At 40.9% G+C, this 17,129-nt stretch overlaps 1 protein-coding gene across 4 annotated transcripts in view; it reads left to right on the plus strand.

The window, feature by feature from the left end:
* Positions 1-17,129, plus strand: part of LOC126184279 (calcium uptake protein 3, mitochondrial) — a 638,951-nt gene that overhangs the window by 602,167 nt on the left and 19,655 nt on the right. For 2 of the 4 annotated variants that reach the window (XM_049926653.1, XM_049926655.1), the window contains exons 5-6: positions 70-152; positions 7,814-7,876. In XM_049926653.1, the coding sequence (XP_049782610.1) occupies positions 70-152; positions 7,814-7,876 (146 nt within the window). The remainder of the gene's footprint in view (positions 1-69; positions 153-7,813; positions 7,877-17,129) is intronic. The other 2 variants (XM_049926654.1, XM_049926656.1) reach the window with 1 other exon arrangement.

Here is a 17,129-nt window from a genome sequence, read left to right on the forward strand (position 1 = left end):
AAGTTAAATACAAATTTCCAAACATCGTTTATTGTTTTAGGAAGAGTATGAAAGATATTATTGTTTCAGAACCTCAAACTGGATTTCGTATTGCATTCAACATGTTTGATACTGATGGTAATGAGCGTGTTGATAAGACTGAATTTCTTGTGGTAAGTACATTGATTTCAAACTCCTATCATTTATAAGCTGCTCCTTGTTTACATTGTAATGCATAAATTTCTAGCCACATGATTTTGTGCTAAATATCTTTCAATTCTGGAACAATGGTTCTTTCCATAGGTGGAAGAGTGCAAATTTTACATCATGTTTGAGTTGAATAGTGCTCCCCTCCCCCTCCAAATTTTCGTTACACAGTTCAGGAGCATGTGAATTACAGATTATCACAACAGTGGATTTTCCATGCAGCTCCCAGAGATAAAATAATGTTGTACTGTCCACCACATTCACCCAGTTTGAGTCCTTGTAATTTCTTCTTGTGGAATTTTGTAAAGACTGCTTGTGCCACCATTTGAAACAGTGCTAGCCAACCTACGCATATGGATCTCTGCAGCTATTGCAGCAATTGACAAAAACATTAAACAAAGCACTCGGGCAAGTTTCTCCAGCTATGTGCATACCGTGCAAAGCATGTTGTACAATTTCAACATTTATAACGTGCTCAAAGTTTTTTTACATTCATTTCAATTTCTACCGTGACCATTTTTTTTTTTTTCTGAAATGTTACAGTCAACAACAATAATTACATTTTGAAACTGAGAACATAATTTTCACTCACACTGTATTGTAGATTTTTAATAATAGTACTGCAACGGTATTGTATATTGTAAATACTTCCCACTGAATGAGTACTGTTTTCAGCAAAGTTACAGTCATTACGATTGTACAAAAATTGGACAAGTAGCTGCAGTGGTTGAAAGTGTGTGATTGGGGAAGAACAATTAGTGACATAATAAGTTTCAAGCTTTCAGAATTTGTTAATTAAAATGAAGAAACTGGAGGGAAGGGAGGGAAGGCTCACAAGTTTTGGCACAGAAGCAGAATGAAAATGACACAATGTAATTAATTCCCAGAGCAGATAATATACTATACAAAGCAGCAAGTCCTATGTTCAAATATCGGTCTTATAAATTGATGGAAGGCAAGGGGGATACACAAGTTGCTTCAATTAACACAAGTAAGTAGAAATAATGTGTTGACAGAGGGGTGAGAGGGGTGGGTGAGTGGGAGGGGATATGGGTGAGCAAATTGGTGGTAGTGAGTGAAAGACTTAGAAGAAAAGGAAGTACTGTGAAGACAATGTAGAATAGTGAAGAAAACAAGATGGAATGATAACACAAGGAAAAATTAGTGTAATTCGTGCCAGATGAAAGAAAGAAACTAGAAGTGATGATCAGTTCCTGTGAGGGAACAAAATGACCTCGTGACGAAATAAGTTCCAGAATCTGCACTGTCAAAGTATATATTGCAGTGCAGTATAAGGTGTTTTCCTATGTAGTCTATATATCGTCATTCAGTATTTTCAGTTGTCAATAAATGCAGGCTGCTGAATAATATGTGGAACAACACATGTAATGTCACATACATGTCTTTGTTCTGTTATTTATTTGTTAAATGCTTCCCTGCATACGAATATGTTTAACACTAAGTGGATCAATGAGGAATATTTTATATTAGGAAAGATTGCTTGTATATGAATCGTAAGAAGATGACCAGACAAAATACTTCACTTTTTTCAGATGAAGCAAGCCAACTTAAAAGGGTTGTAAGAAGATTTTATGTAGAGTATACCTCATATCTGGAATAGAGATGTGTTGCAGGGGATGTATGAGATTGAGGTTCTTAGAGGATTTTCTTCCAAGTAGAGTGCAATTTATTTTATGATATGTTAGGAGGAATTCTAGGCTAATACTGGTGAAAATATTGATTAAAGACACAGTCTCGTATTTACAAAGGAGTTCAGCTGATGTATTATCAAGTCTGGATTGAGGCAAACTACACTGAAAATTTATTGCTGTACAATGTTGGTAACTGCAGGAATGAAAGATATGGACAGAAATTGTTTCAGTTTTACTAGGAGAGTTTGTATCCAAGAATAATGTTCACTATGAGAGAGTTAACAAACGGTGAAAGGCATAGCTTGTGTATTTAATGTATATGACAACATAGTGATGTTAGTTCTATGAGACTGAAATAAATATCAAAGACTGATATTTTTGCCATAAAAAGAAGTCATATAGTTGCAGCAAATGCCATTAAGGCTACAGAGAAAATATTTTTCAGTGACTCTGTAGTTAACTTGAGACCGTAAGAAAGATTACCACTTCCAATGTCATTACCATAAATTTATGTATGTAGGGTAGCCATAAAGTCTTTATTCTCATGTCAGAAAAATAAAGTTATGTAATTATTTCCTTGTTTGTGAATACATGTCTGCAGTCCTAGTAGACACTGAAATTCCCAGATCACAGAATCGTACCCTGCAAAATGGCACAGCCTGTCTCCACTTTAACAATGGGCTGTGGTATTTTGCTTTCTCTCTTTAGCAGTGCACTACATACTGTGAGGAGGAGGAGGAGGAAGAGGAGGAGGGCGATTTCAGTGTGTGGCAGAACTGCAGACATGTACCAGCAAACAAAAAAAGATTAAATGTTTAACCCGAAAGAACAGATACCATCTTCATATATATAAATTCGTCTAGCTTGAAGGGGGAAACCAGATGGCGCTATGGTTGGCCTGCTATAAGGTGCTGCCATAGGTCAAACTGTTATCAACTGCATTTTTTAAAATAGGAACCCTCATATTTTATTAAATATTCATGTAGTACATAAAGCAATATGAATGTTTTAGTTGGACCACGTTTTTCACTTTGTGATAGATGGCGCTGTAATAGTCACAAACGTATAAGTACATGGCATCACATAACATTCCACCAGTGCGGATGGTATTTGCTTTGTGATACATTACCCGTGTTAAAATGGACCATTTACAAATTGCAGAAAAGGTTGATATCGTGTTGATGTGTGGCTATTGTGATCAAAATGCCCAACGGGCGTGTTCTATGAATGCTGTTCGGTATCCTGGATGACATTATCCAAGTGTCCAGACCGTTACCGGATAGTTATGTTATTTAAGGGAACAGGAAGTGTTCAGCCACATGTGAAACGTCAACCACAACCTGCAACAAATGATGATGCCCAAGTAGATGTTTTAGCTGCTGTCACAGCTAATCCGCACGTCAGTAGCAGACAAATTGCGTGAGAATCGGGAATCTCAAAAACGTCGGTGTTGAGAATGTTATATCAACATCGATTGCACCTGAACCATATTTCTATGCACCAGGAATTGCATGGCAACGACTTTGAACATCGTGTACAGTTCTGCCACTGGGCACAAGAGAAATTACAGGATGGTGACAGATTTTCTGCACGCATTCTGTTTAGCGACGAAGCGTCATTCATCAACAGTGGTAGCATAAACCGGCATAATATGCTCTATTGGGCAATGTAAAATCCACGATGGCTGCAACAAGTGAAACATCAGCGATCTTGGCGGGCTAATGTATGGTGCGGCATTATGGAGGAAGGATAATTGGCCCCCATTTTATCGATGGCAATCTAAATGGTGCAATGTATGCTGATTTCCTACGTAATGTTCTACTGATGTTACTACAAGGTGTTTCACTGCATGACAGAATGGCGATGTACTTCCAACATGATGGATGTCCGGCACATAGCTCGTATGTGGTTGAAGCGGTATTGAATAGCATATTTCATGACAGGTGGATTGGTGGTCCAACTAAAACATTCATATTTCTTTACGTACTACACGAATATGTAATAAAAAATGGGGGTTCATATTTTAAAAAACACAGTTGGTATCCTATATATAAAGCCGTGAGTAATGAGTGTAATGGCAGGGGCACTACGAATATAGTGCAGGACAATAAGTTGGGACTGTGGGTCTCACGGGATGCATGCCAGAGATAAGTCTTTGCAGTGGCACTATCCTCTGTGTCCTCGGTGGCTCAGATGGCTAGAGCGTCTGCCATGTATAGAGGAGATCATGGGTTCGAATCCTGGTCAGGGCACACATTTTCAACTGTCCCCATTGATGTATATCAGCACATGTACGCAGCAAAAGGTATTCATTTCATTGTATTGATTTACTTGTAATTTCATTCTAATGAGCTGCACGGTCATTTGACCATTTTCTGTACAAATGCACAAACAGTGCCCGAACTCTTACGGGAATTGATAAAGCCGCGAGTAATGAGTGTAATGGGCAGGGGCACTACAAATATAGTGCGGGACAATAAGTTGGGAATTTGGGTTCCACGGGAAGCATACCAGAGATAAGTCTGTGCAGTCGCACTGTCCTCTGTGTCCTCAGTGGCTCAGACGGACAGTGTGTCTGCCATGTAAGCAGGAGATCCCGGGTTTGAATCTCAGTCAGGGCACACATTTTAAACTGTCCCCTTTGATATATATATGAACACCTGTATGCATGTAAGGGTATTCATTTCATTGTAGTGATTTAATTGTAATTTCATATAACACAGGCCAGAAGCTACACATAACCAGTCATAACAATGGTGGCATATTTACTGTATAATTTCATCATCAGACTTAGTCCAAAGCTACTGTAAATATTAGATGTTCATGGATCACAATTTACATTATGTTTGTCAGTTACTTATCACTCCCAGAGTGAGTTCCAAGAGTTTTATAAAAATACTGACTCATAGATGTTCAAAGGTTGATAACTGATCCTGAACTGAGTGACTACATTTCAATTCTGTACTAACTGCACAGTGTTCATTCTGACTGTCACAGATTTGCCGACAAAACGAATGCTGACCAGGGATTAACTGAAGCATTGTTCAGTACAGTGATAATTCAAATTTGTAGTTACAATCTGATTTACAATTGGAAGAAGGTCAAAATTAGTTTCCACAGAATAACAGTGAGCCAAGGAGTAATCTGGTTAACTATGGCTTAGATAACTGGAAAATTGACAAAGTTATGTGGACTATATTGTGAATACTATGTGTACTGCCACAGGGATTCACAATTCCCACAAAAAGTGGCAAAAATATGTAATTTTCTATATTGAATAATTAGTGAACTTCACACATTTTCATAATACAAGAGGGCATTTTTGCAATCATAAAAAATTAGGCCTACAAAACTAGGTAACTAAGTTTTGGAAATATTCACCAGTTAAAAATAGAAGATTCTGAAAGACGAAAATTTTTGTTATGAATAACTTTTGAAACATGATGTTTTTGGAGGAGCTAGAGTAAAACAGACATGCACACATGCCAACAAGCACATGACTATGTGGTGCTGGAGAGACTAATAGTGCCAGTGCTATTTTTCTGCAGGTGGATTGCTTGTGTTGGGGGTAGTGTCAGTGGAAAGGGAGACAGGGTGCAGGGAGAAGGACTAGGAGTGGGCAGCTAGTGGCCCGGAGGGAGGCAGCTGGTTTGCCACTTGGAATGCAGCAGGGGAGGGGGGGGGGGGGGGGGGGAGAGCACAGGCATATGAGCTGGCATTATTGCAGCAGCTGGTGGAAAGCAGCACACACTGTAGGTGACATTAGGGCACAAATTGGTAGGTAGTGACAGGAAAGAGGAAGGGGAACTGTTGGGTGGAGGGTTCAGCAACAGTGGGTAACCTGAGATTGAGGCTAGAATGATTACAGGAGCAGATTATGTGTTGTAAAGATAACTCCCATTTGCATAATTCGTAGAAGCAGGTGATGGAGGGAAGTATCCACATGGCACAGGTTGTGAAGCAGCCATTAAAATTGAGCTTGGTGTGCCACCGGGTGCTCAACTTTGCTCTTGACAGCCGTTCAGCGGTGGCCATTCATCCTGCTGGTCAGCTGGTTGGTAGTGATGAAAAACTGTGCAGTGTTTGCAGCAGAGTTGGAATATGTGTGGCTGCCTTCACAAGAGGCCTGGCCTACGATGTGGTAGGAAAAGCCTTTGACAGGGCTGGAGTAAGAGATGCTGGGTAGGCAGATTCGGCAGATATTGCAGCTTGATCTGCCACAAGGATATGATCCCTATGGCAAGTGGTTGGGAGTGGGTGTGACATAGGGATGGACTGGGATGTGACTGATGGAGGGGAAGGACACTTCAGGAGGGGTGGGAAGAACCTTGGGTAGGATGTCCCTCATTTCAGGACAGGGTGAGAGAGAATCGAAGTACTGGCAGAGGATATGGATCAGTTGTTGCAGTCCAGGATGTTACTGGGTAATGAGAGGAGTGCTTTGTAGCTGATTCTTGGGGTTGGTGTGGATGTGAGGATATGCATGGGTAATCTGTTTGTAGACTGGGTTTGAGGGGGGTTTGGTATTGCGTGTCTGTAGAGGCCTTTGTGAGACCTTCAGCATATTGGGCTAAGGAGATCTCGTCATTGAAGATACATCATCCACGGGTGGCTGGGCTGTGTGGGACAAATTTTTTGATGTGGAAATGCAGGTACTGTTGGTGGTTAGTGGGTTTAATGTGGGCAGAGGTGTTGATGGAGCCATCAGAATGGTGAAGGTCAACTTCCATGAAGTTGTCTCGTTGGGTAGAGGAGAACCAGATAAAGTGTAAGGGGAGAAAAGGTGTTGAAGTTAGGTGAGTTAATGTGGATAGTGTGTTTTGGCCCTGAGTCCACATCATGAAGATGTCATCGATGAACCTAAACCAGACAAGTGGTTGAGAGTTTCCGGAGGCTATGAAGGTTTCCATTAGATGACCTATAAACAGGTTGCCACAGAAGGGTGTTTTGGGTGTTCATGGCTCTGCCACAGATTTGTTTGTAAACCTTCCCTTCAAAGGAAAAGTAGTGGGTCAGGATATGGTTTGTAAGGTGTACAAGGAATGAGGTGGTGAGTGTAGAGTGTGAAGAATGTTGTGGGAAGTTGTGTTAAATAATGGTAAGGCCAGGGGCAAGAGGGATGTTACTGTATAGGGTGGTGGCATCAACAGTGACGAGTAGAGATCCAGGAGATAGAGGGGCGAGGATGATGGAAAGTTGGTGAAGGAAGTGGTTAGTAGCTTTGATGTGGGAGGCTAGGTTTTGGGAAATTGGTTGGAGGTGTTGGTCAACAAGAGCGGAAATTCTTTCAGTGGGAACACAATAGCCAGCTACAATTGGGTGTCCAGGATTGTTGGGATTTGGCGATTTTGGGGGGCATGTAGACAATGGGTGTGCAGGCTTTTGTTTGGGTGAGGAGGAAGATGGACTCAGGTGAGAGGTTCTGGGAAGGGCCTATTTCAGCCAGCCCCATGTTGGAGCAGCTCATCGCAGGATGACTCTGGAAGCTAGCAAGTTATCTTTCTTTTCAGTGTGCCAATTGACAACTCAGTGCTTCTGCTATTTGGGGAGTGGTCCCCTTTAATCCAAAATTATTTATAGTCTACAAGAACTTTCCTACAACTTTTAAACTGATATAACTGTTATTAATAATGTGACTAATCATTAGAAACTGCAAGCCCAGAATCATTAGTACACAAACGTTATAAAAGTAAATGCAGATTTGTCATTGTGGCTTTCCTATACAGAAAATGTAATGCAATACCACCAATATCCCCTCCCCCCCCCCCTCTCCCCCCCCCCCCCCCCCCCCCCCCCCCACACACACACACTAGAAATTCCATTCACTCCAGTTAAGTTGCCATTCTTCATTTCTCTGTACACATTTTTACTTTTATGGGTATAATTTGTGACTTTGGTTTCTAACTTTTATATTTAGATTTTATTTACAGCTGTGACTTAGATAATGTAACTCACTAAATTGTATACAAAAATAGATCCAGCGTATTATGGCAAAGAACATGAAGGAGCAGTATGAAAATGATGCCAGTCTACAGACTGTGAGTTTTATTGCTTGTCTTTGTTTTAATACCTTGTTGGAATTGCAGAGCTGATGTAAATGCTGACTGCTTTAACGTGATGCAGTGCTGTGTAGTGTAGAGGAAGTGTATATATGCAAAAAAAGCTTCAGATGTTATTCTTTGTAATTATTTTATGTGCTGAAGGAGAAAAATATTAGACACGTGATATTCCACAAGGGTAGTTATTTAAAATTCTCTCCTTTTCAGGAAAGGACTGGTGGTGATGAGTAGTTATGGTGCCATGCAAATATGCTAATTTCATTGCATGGAATTTTGTGTGTTTCATTGTTTAAATGTGATTTCGTAACATTGCTAACAGAACCAGCAAGTTTGTACTGATACATATAGAAGTATAGCTATTATATAGTTTTTCATGTGGTGGTTTAAAATGTTTTCAGCATTACATTTCTGTGTACTTACTCTGAAAAAAAAATGTTGTACTGATTCTGTAAACTAGCATATTGAACACACATTTACATTCATAAAACTATAAAACTGTGACAATGTAAAGTTCTAGGATGAGAAAACTGGGGCCATTTACTCACTTTTGGGAAGTACTATAACTATTCAGCAGCTGAATTAGAAGTTAGAAAGGCTTTCCTTATTGATTGTGAGTGATGTGTCTTAGTGTAACTATTTTGTGTAGGTCCATATGCCAACTGCATGTAGAGTGTAGTGTGCTGTTTTCGGTGTTGTTGACAGTGAGAGGCTGAAACTGGGTTTCACCACGTAACTTCTGCTCCTCTGCAATAACATTAACAGGATCCACTAGTTTAAGTGTGTACATCCAATGAAAGGAATACCATTGACATTGTCACATGTCCTCAATTCTTGCATTAGTAAAGATGTGCTGGATTTAGCCTGGCTCACTAATCTGTAGTCACCTGGATTTCTTCTGGGTCAAGGGTCACCATATTAGGGGGCATTGGTAACTGTGGATATAAACGTAAATGGTACAAGCACGCTTAGTTGACAGCCTTGATGATTGACAGGTATGCCATTAGTATAAATTGGCTACATCCCAAATATTCAGAAGACAGAATAGTTAAAAGAAGTTTTTAAATAACAATACTATTAATAATGTATCATTTCCCATGAATAAATAGCAGTATTCACAGATTTTGATGCTGTCATGCATTTCTATTGTTATGGCCTGTTTTAAATCCAGAGTTCTGTTTATCTGGTTTAGTTACGTCTATCAAAAAAATTGTTGGTAGAAAATTAAGCTCTCAAAGTGAAAGATTTATGAATATAAATAATAAACACTAAATAGGTTATGTGTATTTGACCACTTAATGATTGATTGATTATGTGGTACTCAAGAAAATATTCCAGGAATACAACCTCTACGTCTGTGAAGTTCAAATACAGTGATGAAGAGAGGGAGATTATTGCACTTCGTCAGTATGAATAGAGCTAAACAACCAATATTTGTGGCTTGCATTCCAAGATTCTTAAACATTGTGCACATTTATGTATCTCCAACATGTACATATTTTCTTGATTGTGGTTTTATTTCTGTTTTTGTAGCTAATCTTTTTACATATTAAAGTGTAAGTGCAGTGGGAAGATATCTTCTCATTACATTGACTAGGAAAGCTAACATTTGTTTTTCTTCTTGCATTTATGTGACAAAAGTTTGATCACTTAAGGTAAGAATACACTTAAGACAAATAAAAATTAATGAAAAGGTGTATGAGATTAGAAATGAAAATGCACACAGTAGGCAGTTGAAATGCTAAATAAATTATATATATGAAACCTTGTACGGAGTTCTTAAATTGGAGTACCTCAGGAACCAGTATCCAACAGTACAACAAAAGACATTCAATAGTTGGTACTACACTCATGCTTATAAATTAATGATAATGCTGATACATGGTGAAACAATGCTCTGGTGGGTGGTTTGCGGGTTTAAATCACCTCGGAGTATGACCATGTGGTGCACTTGACCTGCGGTCATTGCACATACGCAGAGGTGTGTTGGTGCATGTCAGAGTACGGTGCAGCGAGTAAGTGTGCAGACATTTCCAGACATACTACTGGTGACTGTGTGTCGAAAATGGCTCAAAGAACACATATTGATGACATTATGAGGGGTAGAATACTAGGGCAACTGGAGGCTGGTCAAATACAGCAGGCCGTAGCATGGGCCCTCTGTGTGCCACAATGTGTGATCTCAAGATTACGGCAACGATTCCAGCAAACAGCAAATGTGTCCAGGCGCTACAGTATGGGACGTCCACAGTGTACAACACCACAAGAAGACAGATATCTCACCATCAGTGCCCGCAGACAGCCACAGAGTACTGCAGGTAGTCTTGTTCAGGACCTTGCCGCAGCCACTGGAACAGTTGTCTCCAGACAAACAGTCTGCAGATGACTGAACAGACATGGTTTATTTGCCCGGAGACCTGCAAGGTGCATTCCACTGACCCCTGGTCGCAGGAGAGCCCACAAAGCCTGGTGTCAAGAACACAGTACATGGTCATTGGAACAGTGGCCTCAGGTTATATTCACTGACAAGTCCAGATATAGTCTGAACAGTGATTCTCACCGGATTTTCATCTGGTGCAAACCACGAACCAGATACCAACCCCTTAATGTCCTTGAAAGGGACCTGTATAAAGGTTGTGGTTTGATGGTGTGAGGTGAGATTGTGATTGGTGCACATACACCCCTGCATGTCATTGACAGAGGAACTGTAACCGGTCAGGTGTATCGGGACATCATTTTGCACCAGTATGTCTGCCTTTTCAGGGGTGCAGTGGATCCCACTTTCCTCCTGATGGACGATAACACACAACCCCACTGAGCTGCCATCATGTAGGAGTACCTCAAAACAGAAGATATCAGGCAAATGGAGTAGCCTGCCTGTTCTCCAGATCTAAACCCCATCGAGCACATCTGGGATGCTCTTGGTTGACATATCGCTGCACATCTTCAAACCCCTAGGACACTTCAGGAGCTCCAACAGGCACTGGTGCAAGAATGGGAGGCTATACCCCAGCAGCTGCTTGACCACCTGATCCAGAGTATGCCAACCTATTGTGCGGCCTGTTTACATGTGCATGGTGATCATATCCCATATTGATGTCAAGGTACATGCGCAGGAAACAGTGGCGTTTTGTAGCAACATGTGTTTTGGGGATGGTTTTCTCAACTTATCACCAATACCGTGGACTTACAGATCTGTGTCGTGTGTGTTCCCTTTGTGCCTATGCTATTAGTGCCAGTTTTGTGTAGTGGCATGTTGTGTGGTACCACATTCTGCAATTATCCTTAATTTATGAGCATGAGTGTACTTTCACATGTGTAAATATGAATCACACTTCATTTAACTATTATTTTCATCATTAACCTATTAACAGGAACACATTTTTTTAAAAGAAAGAAGTTACAATTCCTCAATATTTGTGAATTACACTGCACTGAGGTGTTCGTCTTAGCAGTAAAATGTTAGTAAAATGAAATTCAGCCAGTATTTACTAGTGACCCTTTATTGTACTAACCCACATATAGAACCTCAGTGGAAAATTAAACAAGAGTTTCTGAAAATCAAACAAATTGGTTGTCATGCTATAGCAAGAAGAATGAAGAAATTACATAAAAGTGTAGTGAGAATCATCCTCCTCCCCTACATTCTTCAGGTTTAAATTGTTTGTAGTGCATGTTATAGCAAATACAACATTTGGTTATCTTAATTTATAGGACTGCATTGATAATTAAGACTTATTAACTTAGGGTAGGCAGGCTATTTGGGTCTGTTTCATTTTATTTTAGGTAGGATTAATGTGACATCATCTGCAAAAATAGTAATAAACTGAGCTGTAACATATTTGTACGATGGCTGAAGATGGGAAAGGCTGTATATTCACTGGAAGCACCATTGCACCACACATCCTGAGAATATTATGGAAAGCACAGAAAAGGGGTATGGACTTACTTGAACCTAGTTGGCAACAAATATGGGCACAGCATTTTGCTTAGTGAAACAGTCTCCTTGAAATAGTGTGTGATGACTTTTCACATGCCCCATACATGCTTTAAATCTGCTGCTTGATATAGTTAACATAATCTGTCAAAAAAAATCCATTTTGAAAATATGATGTAATTGGATAGATGAAAAATGTGCTCACCATGCAGCAGCAGGAGGACACACTTATAAAGGTACAGAAATTTGCAAGCTTTTGGAGCGAGTGACTCCTTCTTCTGGTGGAAAGGGTGAAGGGGAAGGAAGAGGGGGGGGGGGGGGAAGGAAAAAGACTGTTCAGCTTTAGGAAATTGGGAAAGTTTGGAAAAGTTATCCAGAACCCTGGGTCAGGGGAGACTTGCATAGGGGGGGGGGGGGGGGGGGGGGAGACTTACTGGATGGGCAGTTCTCCCTTCTCATTCTAGCCAGTAAGCCTCATCTGACCTGTAGTTCTTGGCGACTTTTTCCAACTCTCCCTATTCCTAAACCTCATCAGTCCTTTTCCTTCATCACTCTTCCTTCCTCTTCAACCTTTCTGCTGGTAGGAGGAGCCACTGGCTCTGACAGCTTGCAAATTTCGATACCTTTATATGTGTGTTATCCTGCTACCACTTGGTGAGAAAATATTTTTAGTTAACTTAATCTGTATTTAGAGAAGACAATAGTCAAGAGATAGGTGTTGGGTTCACATTGGTAAATGTGGTGTCCAGTTCACCGTTTGAAATTCACCAGAATGCTCATGAAACCTCACTTCAAAATTCTTCCCCTGAGAGCAGATTCATTATTTTGCTATAATATTCTGTCACTTTCAGAACATTTAAGCTATATACAAGAGCATGAATTAGTCAAAAACAATTTTCCATTGTTGCTACAATGAACAGACCTGCATAAGAAGACAGTGGTGTCAGTTACTGCTACAAGAATCCATACAAAATGTTACACATTGCCATTTTGACAAGCAAGATCCAACCATCATCTCAGAACAACTGATTTGTTGTTTCATTGATTGTGCCAAATGTTTCTAGTCAGTAATTATTCAATGGATTAACTTACTGAATCCAGGAAAGACACTTCCTTCTATGCTTTAACATTGATGGAGGCATTCTGGCAGATCTTTGGATCTAACATCTAGTGGGACCTGATTAATAATACACTGTTCTGCCTGACTCATGTCTGACATCATCTATATTAAATTATTAAGTCAAAATCAATTTGAAAGCCACACTTTCTAATGTTGCATTGATTTGACTTGTGCAGGGAGACAAAATAACAGTGGTCTTAGCCCATTATTCTCCACACCAAAACTGAGTTTATTGTGGAGTTTCACTCCCCAGGATTCTAGTAAAACTAACCAGTACCCTTAAAGAATGGTAGGAGACTCTTTACTAGTTCCTTATTATACATAATTTTGTCAGGACTTAATGACCCAAATATTCTTCACACAGTGTGGTGTGATTTCATGCCCCTTGCCAAATAGTCTACACTTAAGAGCATCTTTCTCTATACCCATCGTGTGCAGGTGTTTCTTAAAGTTACCACAGCCAGTCTGTAGTCCTACCATGAGTCTAATCTGTCTTCTGTTCAGGCCCAGGATAACATAACTTCTCGTGAAATATGGCTTTGGTATCATTAGATTGCCATGTGTTTTTTTTTATCATAGGCCAATATTCTATGTGCTGCCTCCTGATCCAGCTATGTAGTTTTGATTTTACAATTGCCTTGGTGATCATAGGACAGTTTCTGGTCTAATAAATGGAGTTGTTACACCCACCCTGATGAGCCTATCAACTTGTTCATTGCCATTAATTCCTGAGTGACCAGGGATCCACAACAAGTTTATCATCACAAGGGCATCATGGCATTCTGCTATGATCTGTGTTCTCATTGCAGTGGCTCACAGAGATTTGGAAGCTGCTTGACTGTCCAAATAAATGTAGATGCTATGATCCATGTAGCACCAATACAAATTCTCTTCTGCACACACTCGGATAGCAGGTATTTCCATCTGAAATACTATGGCCAGGTTCCCTAGAGAGATTTCTCTCTTTAGTCTGGGTTGTATCCCGTATACCCCAGCCCTAGTACCCTTGTATGAATAATGGTGTCACACCGAAGCACACAGGGACGCCACTGGAAGATTCTCTAGCACTGCTCAAGGGACACTTTGATGAGGACATAGTCAAACTCTTTTGGCATGTACTAACCACCACCTACTTCAAATGCTGTGGGAAATTCTACAAGCAAATAGATGGAGTTGCTATGGGATCCCCCTTAGCACCTAGCATGGCTAACTTATACATGGAATTCTTTGAGGAGGTAGCATTGGACACAGCTCCACTGAAACTGAAAGCATTTTACAGATATGTGGATGACACCTTTGTGGTATGGCCACATGTTAAAGATAAACTACTTGAGTTCCCGCAGCACCTCAACGGAGTACATGAAAACATCACGTTTACCATGGAGATAGAGAAAAATGGAAGCCTACTCTTTCTGGACATCCTGGTTACTAGAAACGCAGGAGGCACGCTGGGACATTCAGTATATAGGAGGGAAACACATACGGACCTATATCTCAATGCTAGGAGCTGTCACCATCCAGCGCAACGCAACTCTCTACTTAACACCTCGGTACACAGGGCGAGGTCCATTTGCAACAAGAAGAGCTTACCGAGTGAACTACAACATCCAAAGGAAACCTTCAGAAGAAACAGCTACAGCAAGAAACTAATAGGAAGAGCTTTGAGGAACAATAAGAAGAGATGAGGAGAGAGAACCGGAAGAGGATGACACAAGAGGTTGTGCATTCCTGCCATATGCGGGACCACCAACAACGAAGATTGCAAGAATCCTTAAGAAGCACCAAGTGAAGACCATCTTTGACACAGCAAAGAAAATCAAGGATATACTTGGCTCAACCAAACACCCACTAGGACTAATGACACCGGGTGTCTATAGAATTGGATGTAAATGTGGCATGCAATACATAGGGCAGATGCAATGTTGCATTACACAGCACCATACAGAATATATAAGAAACGTGCATCTTGGACAGGTTGACAAGTCCACGGTGGCGGAACACAGCATCAACGAAAAGCATACTTTCGAATTTGAAGAAACGAAGGAGATATGCAGCACCAGCGGATTTTGGGATTCAGTTATAAGAGAAGTGGTAGAGATTCATCTGCATGAAAATTTAATTAATCAAGATAGTGGTTACCATCTCAGTACAGCTTGGAATCCTGCAATTAGGAAAATTTGGCAAGAATGCTCTGGTCCAAAAGGGACCGCGGCCGGTGCTGGTATGAACAGACACCGGGAATCAATGCCCGCACGTGCATCCCCCCCCCCCCCCCCCCGATCCCCCCCTCCCACCACCACCACCACCTGTGGTGCCAAGAGCCTGGTGCGATTCTGCTGGCACGTGATTGGTCGGCAGCCGGAATCTGATAGCGGTCCAGCAGCTACAAAGGCGTGCGACAGACAGCATCCCAACACTTCACCTGAAGATGATAGATATGCAATCCATTGAAATGTTGCGACTAGAAGACGATACCACTTGGCTGATAACCTGTGAAGATTTCGTAGCTGAAATATGCCGAGAAAGCCTGCAATCGCATATAAGTGTAGAGCTTTTCCCACTTTCCCAACAGATTGGTGAAATGCTGTCTCATATGATTTATGTGGTTGATATGTGTTTTGATTTCATGCACAGTAATCTCAGTTAAGCATCTTTCCATAATGTGCACATTAACCAGTTTTTCTATTGTATTTGTAAGAAATGAGGACAGGCTGTTTAGTCTCATACCGTTTTCCTTGGTATGATCAGTTCTCCCTGGTTTTGGAATGAAAACATGCTCACTGTCCTCAAAGTGTCAGGAATGATTCATGCTGCTAAGCTGACCTTAAACAGTCTCCATATGAATCCAATTAAGCCCTCTCCTGCGTGTTGCAGTAGAGCTGGAAAGATTCCATATGGGCCTGGTGACTTCAACAGTTGAAATGTTCTCATTGTCCACTTGATTTTCTTGAAACACATTCTCTGGCAGATTCCCAGTTCTCTCTTTGATAACCTGTAAACCAGTACCTCTCAAAGAATCTTGTTCTGTGTTATCTGCCAGAGTGCACTGAGGGAAGTGAATCTTCAGGAGCCCATACAGCATCTCACTTGCTGTCCTTGTATACCCACCATTCTCCTTCCTTTGAGTACCTCCTGGATTAGGGGTTTGTATTCTTGTGAAGATTTTGTGAAGTCTGGCCCTGATAGCTGCACTTTCCACCTCCTCACACAGTACAGTCCACATTGATAGTTTCACTTGCTTAGTCACGAGGTTGTGTTTGTAAAGGGGCTCCTGATATTTTGCCCATTGTCCTTTCCTTCTTGCAGCAGTCTTCTTACATGCTTCCTTCACAATTCCAGACTCTTGTTCCACCTGTTGGCACATTTCTTCATAATTGGGCAGTTTTCTGAATATGAATGAGGTCATAATGGCAGATGTTGCTGTCTTTGCCATTTCCTTGTAAACTGCTGGATTTCTTATTGAAGTTCTGACTTCTGATAAGTGTTAGTTTAGGTCTCTCCTATACAAGTCTGTCTTTTTCCTCAGGATTCCCAAGGCCATGGTTTGTTTATCACCCATCTCAACTTCAAACTTAATATACATTTGGTCACATAAGGATGGCTCCAAAGCCACATGCCATTGTTTGACATAATTACCCTTTAGAATGGACCCAAAAGTTATGTCAATTACTACTTCCCTTCTTTTATACCTGGTGGTAGGTTCCCTGCTCCTATTCAACCTTTATAAGTTACTCTCGTATAGGTATTTGAGTAGATGCTCACCTGTGCTGTTGGTGCCACTGCTTTCTCACACCAGGTTGTGGTCAATGCCACTGCAACCAACCAACCAACCAACCAACCAACCAACCAGTGGTTGCTATTCAGCTGCAGGCAGCTGTCTACCACTCTCCTCATTTCCTGGGAATGAGGAGTACTGTCTTCATAAGAAAGGTAAACTGAGGTGGACGCAGTTTCCCTCATGCTTCTTTCTTCACACTGTTTCATCCTAATGGTCACTAAGTCCCTGGAACAACAGTCTGCCATCAGCATGAATGAAATTCCATTCTTGACATAAATGCATGTTCTGCAGTTCTTTAGATTTCTAGCATAAATCATCTTAACTCCAGTTCCTTCAAAGCCTGAGATGACTCCCTTTATAAAAGAAGGGGCAACACTGTTGTAACACGAAGGACATGCAT

This window comes from Schistocerca cancellata, chromosome 4, assembly GCF_023864275.1.
Source record: "Schistocerca cancellata isolate TAMUIC-IGC-003103 chromosome 4, iqSchCanc2.1, whole genome shotgun sequence".
Lineage (NCBI taxonomy): Eukaryota > Metazoa > Arthropoda > Insecta > Orthoptera > Acrididae > Schistocerca > Schistocerca cancellata.